We start from the raw sequence: 6,513 nt of genomic DNA, 5'->3' as shown, positions 1-6,513 counted from the left end.
TACGAGTTCTGAGTCTCTAAACGTGCTAGTCCCCAACAGCATTATTTATGTAGGAACTCTAGAAACAAAGAGAGACATTACATTATTTCACCACTGAGAAATGGAGCTCATAGAGTGGAAACTTCTGTATTAGTTAATCCGGAAAAAAAAATGAATTTTTGAAGAGAAATACAATTGTACAGTTTCTCATTTTAGGGAAGTGCTTTGTTATTTAAGTTACTGAGTCTCAATTTTATAAGGTTAAGATTAAAGCCTCCATAACATGGGAAAGCATACACTGAAAACATTAGAAATCTGTCTCTAGTGGTGTAGGAATTTCTGCACCAAACCCCAATGAGCATACAGCTACCCTGACCTACTTCTCTCATGATGAAAAACAGAATTTACACAGGGCTTAGCACAGAAATAGGGAGATTTCCCCAGGGCCCTCACAGCAATGGAGAAGCAATCAGATTAAGGAGGACCTCCCACTCCAAGGAGAGTCTCCCGGCCCTCCCTGTGCATGTGATGGACCATCACTGGAGCTGAAGGAGAATCCCTAGAGATGTAAGAGCTTGATAATGTTGGATAGCAGACGTTCCTCCATGAGAGAGAGAAATAAAACTGGGCGTCTCCAACTGATTTTCATTCAAGGAGAGCTACTTGAACCACTGCTTAAGGTCTATCTTCCTCCTTCAGACTTGGACCTCCCCTCCTCCATCTGCCTCATTCAGTCCCACCTACCCGGATGGAAGGCTACGGTCTCCTTTCTCTTCACATCCCAGAGCTGCTTCTCTTGCTCCAAAAACATGATCAGGTCTGGCTTCAACAGAATGAAATCTGTTCATGAGGAAAAAAGAAAACGAGTATTGCTGCAGATTCTTCTAACGTTCCGTCAGGATTGTGTTCAGTAGAGAAGAGAGGACATTGTAGAATTCTAGAAAACGGTTTCCCAAAACCTGCTGCCGAACTGTCCCGTTAGAACACACAGGAGGCATTTCTGATGCTCACATCCTGACCTCCACTTTCAAGTAGCAGCCGTAATAAGAAGTGGAAATTTCAGTTTAAGATGTGGGCAGTCCCGTGCTACGGCACTCAATGTTTAGAACTGCCACTCAGCTACAGAAGTGATGCTGTTCCCTTCAGGAAGGGGAAGCTAAGGCTGAAAAGAACACATCATGAAGATTTTTCTGTACATCTACAGAACCCTACTGATTTCCCTTTCTACCTGGATCTGAATTCCAGTCATTCAAAGAGGAGTCTTCCAAGAGACAGTCTTCACAGGAAGGAAGAAAACCCCGAGTGTGGCTTGGGAAATCTGGAAGGAGTCATCCTCACCCAAGAACAGGAGGTGTCCGTAGTTCTCCAGCATCACGTCCCTGTACAGTTCCCGCTGCGTGTGGCTCAGGCATCGCCACTCCTCCTGGGAGAATTCTATGGCCACGTCCCCGAATGTCAGCAGTCCCTGCAAGACATACCGCAGTCACCAAGTGGCCATCGACAGAGTTCACAATGGTTCCTAAGATCAAGAGGGAGTTAGTGTCACCAGCTAGACCCCAACACCTGCCCCTTCCTTCTTTGTGACATGAGTGTGGAGTAAAGAAAAACCGATGGGACGGAGGGCTGGCTGACTGAGAACTTCCACTCCCACAAGTCAACTATATCAACGACACAACGGGGAGAGCCCTCCTTGTCCAGTGCAACCTGTTGGGATGTGGGAGAGGAGCCACTGGTCAAGAAAGAATTCTTGAGATGTTTCTGATGTGAAGTGTTGGGGTTCAGGAGTGAATGATGAAGAACGAATTCTTGAGATGTCTTTGGTGCAAAAAATGTGGTCTTACTGAAACACAGGCACAGAACCCAGGGGTAGAAAGAGCTGCACTGGGGTTATGAGCAGTAACTCTAATTCCTTACAAATGGTGAGTGGGCTAGGAACAGCAGCAATCTCTAAGGAATCTGAAAGCAAGGTTTCCAGGACCTTGAGGGCCTAGCTGGTGTGATGATAACACTTACTACTGTGGAGTAAAACCTTAGTCATGAGACCCTTCAGGTATCTATCAGTGGCTGATATGCGTGGAGGGTGATGGCCAACAGATATTTTGGGTGACAGAGATAAAGGAGATTCCAAGGGGATTTTCTTATGTTAACGAGGACTTACAGAATCCAGAGCTCTGGTTATTGTCAAGCTAAGGTTGCTTTTCCCCTCTAATAAAACATTAAGGCAGTTGTGAATTCCGCGAGGAATGTCATAGTCTGCCTCAAGTATTTATCAAAGGGCTGCAAGTTGAAGGAAACTTTATTTTATCCACACTTCTTTTGACTCTGTTCTCCTCAGAAACTACAAGCAAGGGCAGTTGGTTAAGCATCTGCCTTCAGCTCAGGTCCAGTTTCCAGGGTCCTGGGATCGAGCCCCACATTGTGCTCCCTGCTCAGTGGGGAGTCTACTTCCCCCTGTCTCCCTCCACCACCATCCAGGTACTCTGTCTCTCTCCCTCAAATAATAAATCTTAAAAAAAAGAAAAAAAAAACTACAAGAAAAACTCAGAACAAAGAAGTTTCCAGTTGAACTGTGGTGGTCTCTGCGTATCGCTCGGTGCATCCAAGTTCCCTACAAATGATAAGAGGGAAAATATGAACATTTGGGGGGAGGAATCTAGCAAAGAGCACCAAGCCAATAACAGCAGTTGGCGTCAGGTGTATGGAAACAAACTGATCTCAGTGCCTAAGGCACACCAAAGGACACGTCAACATCGGTGTTTTCTTGTGGTCTGAAGACAGGAATTCAGAATATAAATCTAATTATGAAAACACAGTGGGTATATACACAGTTCAGTCACCTACAGTTTCTGCAGAAGCTGCTTTTAGGCAAGCAGCCTGAGCAAAGGAATGGAGAAAGGGCCCCCAGTGACCCCCGGGCTGAGTGCAGACAGGCCCATCAGGGGACCCACCTCAACACAGCCATAGGCCCTAACTAACCAATGGGCTACCGACAACCAGGAACAGAGACCAGAAAAGGGAAAATTCCTTAAGTCCCCATAACCCCTCACCTTCCCCTTTTAAACACAGCCCCCACCCCACCCCACCCACTGCTCCCTGCAGACAGCCTCTCCTCTGCGGTCCTGCCTGCCGCTCTCTCGCAGTGGATCCAATCAACTTCTAACAACGTGGTTCTGCCTCAGGTGAATTCTTCCCAATCCTACTTGACTTCCACCCCATCAAGGACCCACGTTTGGCGCCCCCATCTGACCGGCAGAGACACCACATTGAGACACCACGGTTTCCGTGTAATAGCTCATATATTTAATTTAAAGATTCATTTACGTATTAGTACAGGGGATGGGGAGAGGGAGAAGGAGAAAGTCTCAAGCTGACTCCCCTCTGAGCATGGAGGCAAAGGAAAAGCTCCGTTCTAGGACCCTGAGATCATGACCTGAGCTGAAACCAACAGTCTCAGGATTAACTGACTGAGCCCCCCAGTTCCCACTCTAGTGTGTTTTAAATAGAATATCTGTTTCACATTCTAAAGAGCAAGTCTCAAGCACCCCCCTCCCTCACTTTTCTTTCAGAGAACTTTCGACGTTATTCTGGACCTCAAATCCTTCGAGTTTATTTCTTCATTTTCTTACCCTGGTCTACACAGAGCTGGTAAAGCCTCTAGATGGGACCTAAGTGAGAAATGTTTTCCTTCACTGATAATCCCAGGACCAGACCTCAGCAGTAGGAATCTCAGACTCAAGGCTTTCTCCTCTGGATCTGTCACCAAGAAAAGAGTTTCAATACTTAACAGGATTTTAATCCAAAGTGACAACTGTTGATGCCTATTGGATGCCAGGTTGGAGACACAGGAGAGAAGGCTCTGGGTTACAGAGAAATGTTCTAAAGACCCGACCTTGAGTATCATTTCTGAAAGATCTTAAATATAGCTGAAATCGTAAGGGAGAAACTTCAGAACTAGAGGAATCAACATTTGCAATTTCTGTAGGCAAGGAGTCTAAGGAGAAAAAGATGACACAGCCTGTCCTGGGTCACCAGGCTTACCTGAGAACTGGCCATTTCTTCTTTCACCGCGACCTCCCAATTTCTTTCTCACAAGGTATTTGTGGAATCACAGCTGCATCAGGAGAAAATGCGCTTAAAGCCCCCAACTGAGCCTCTTCTCCTGTAAACTGCTTCCCTGAAGGTACGAACCTGAAATGCAGAAAATACCCAACTTTCTAGTCCCTTGTGTCGGGAGCTAGTCAGAAACTGTGAGTTCCTACTAGGAGACTAATCCTCGACTCTTTCTTCTCTCTTTTCAGGGGGCCTCCCCTCGCACAAACGTCCACAAATTCAGCCACAGCATAGGAACCGTGTGCTGCGTAGACCTGACCCTCCCAGACTCACGGAGCAGAGACGCTGTTACCTCTCCTTGAGCCAAAGCCCGCTCTCAACTCTCATAAAATAACAGGAAGCCCTCGTGCTTACCCCTGGCCTCACTGAGAATCACCTGGAGCCCTTCATTAACACAACACTGCTGTTTTCACCCAAACCAATGGACAGAACCTGAGGGGGAGCCGCCAGATAGGATCCTTTTTGAAACTCCACACGTGACCCTATTGGGAAGCATTTGGGGAGCTGACTAGGCAAAGCTAGGTTTGTGGTTTGAGGCTGATCAGAATTGACCAGTTTGGTCCACTGATCAGAATTTCGGGAGATTTATACATTCCCCCTCTTTCTGCTACATAGAGGGAGACACCCTTAGAAATGGAGCTTTCTCTTATAAATGCAAATGTCTCTCACCAAGGGAAACATCCTCAGTTTCAGAGCTTGTCCTTTAACCTTTCTTTAAAATAAGAGCATAGGGGCACCTGGGTGGCTCAGTCCTTAAGCGTCTGCTTTCAGCTCAGGGCCTGATTCCCAGAGTCCTGGGATCGATCCCTGATCCCTGCGTCAGGCTCCTTGCTTTGCTGGGAATGTGCTGTTTCCTCTCCCAGTCCCCCTGCTTGTGTTCCCTCTCTCTCTGGCTTTCCATGTCAAATAAATAAATAAAATCTTAAAAAAAAATAAAATGAGATGGGGCGCCTGGGGGGCTCAGTCGTTAAGCATCTGCCTTCGGCTCAGGGCGTGATCCCGGCGTTCTGGGATCGAGTCCCATATCAGGCTCCTCCGCTGGGAGCCTGCTTCTTCCTCTCCCACTCCCCCTGCTTGTGTTCCCTCTCTCGCTGGCTGTCTCTCTCTCTGTCAAATGAATAAATAAAATCTTTAAAAAAATAAAAAATAAAATAAAATGAGAGCATAATGTAAACCTTAGGCCAGAGAGGTAGTTTAGAGTGATGAAATGCTCCCCATCAGTAGGTCAATGTGTACTTTCATACGTAACTCCAACACAGTTTTCAAAATTGAATGCACTTCTACCCTCCCAACAGCGATATATGAGCATTCTAATTCCTCAACATTCTCCCTGAAATTTGGTGTTTTATCCTTTTTTCTTTATTTTACCCATTCTAGAAAATAGTGAGTGGTTTCTCCCTGTAAAATATGAAGCGATCTTCCTACAGTTGTCCTGGTGACTGAAATGGAAACCACTTAAAACATCAAGCTGAGCAAAAATCAAAACAGCTGACTTAACGCTTCAGCGAGACTCCATTTCAAACGAAGTCACCTTTCTTCTCTCTCCTGCAACCCTCTCCTCCTCCCTTGTCAGCGCTTTGCTTCCGGAACCCGGTTCCAGCCTGAGAACGTCATGAACAGGGCCAGCAGCACAGACACAGTTCCTGTGCAAACCGGCCAGATCCTCTATTTCCCTGCAAACCCCAGCCCCTGGCTCTGGGGGGGTTTGCAGGTTTGAAGGCCCTGACCTGCGCCACTTTGAGTGTCCGTGTCTGTTGAAACCCTGCAGTACTTTCTGTGGTCATGTGGACCGTACACACAGCATTTTGTTTTTGTGATGGCCCGCGCTCCACCTTGTGCGGCGGGGACAACTCTACACCTTCGTAGTTTGTAAAGCTGCTTTATGCATTCGTGCTACTTAAATATTTAGTAGAGAAATGCTATTTGTGCCATTTAGGGCTGTGATCGTGTACTTCTGAAGAGCTCTCATGCGTCCAACAACCACCTCCAGTCCCAAAGAGGAAAAAAAAATTAGGTGGTCGTACCAATGAGACACAGAACGTGTCCACCGTCGTTTTAAATTTATAAGGTTAGGGGCACCTGGGGGGCTCAGTCGTTAAGCGCCTGCCTTCAGCTCGGGTCATGATCTCAGGGTCCTGGGATCGAGCCCCACATCGGGCTCCCTGCTGAGAGGGGAGACTGCTTCTCCCTCTCCCACTCCCCCTGCTTGTGCTCTCTCTAATTAATTAATTAAAGAAATAAAAATAAAAATACATTTAGAAGGTTGGCTGGGTTGGTAATGTTTTTAATAACGCATTTGTGCGCCCAGGCAAAACCCCGAGTACAGTGGCCCATCCAGCCCGAGGGAAGCCAAGGACACGAATTAGGGCCACATAGCCACTGGGTCCCATTAGAAGACAGTCCTCTAATCCTGGGCCTCCTTTC

At 46.9% G+C, this 6,513-nt stretch overlaps 1 protein-coding gene across 1 annotated transcript; it reads right to left on the bottom strand.

Annotated features, from left to right (window-relative positions):
* Positions 1-709: 709 nt before the first annotated feature.
* LOC103672898 (putative protein ZNF720) lies at positions 710-4,037 on the bottom strand. Its single transcript, XM_008701603.2, has 3 exons — positions 4,018-4,037; positions 1,318-1,444; positions 710-819 (listed from the first exon to the last, which is right to left on the bottom strand). Exons 1-3 carry the CDS (start codon positions 4,030-4,032, stop codon positions 710-712), a joined length of 252 nt encoding a protein of 83 aa, XP_008699825.1. The 5' UTR covers positions 4,033-4,037.
* Between the last annotated feature and the right edge of the window lie 2,476 nt (positions 4,038-6,513).

This window comes from Ursus maritimus, unplaced genomic scaffold (genome assembly GCF_017311325.1).
Source record: "Ursus maritimus isolate PB19 unplaced genomic scaffold, ASM1731132v1 scaffold_19, whole genome shotgun sequence".
NCBI classification, from domain to species: Eukaryota; Metazoa; Chordata; class Mammalia; order Carnivora; family Ursidae; genus Ursus; species Ursus maritimus.
Note: the sequence above shows the minus strand (reverse complement) of the source record. Positions and strands in the feature narration are given on the sequence as shown.

What these genes read in the sequence shown, in the direction of transcription:
- LOC103672898 (XM_008701603.2), bottom strand. An exon ending in CGGACACCTCCTGTTCTTGG is followed by an intron (nt 820 to 1,317) that starts GTGAGGATGACT and finishes CCTCATGAACAG; the next exon opens with ATTTCATTCTGTTGAAGCCA.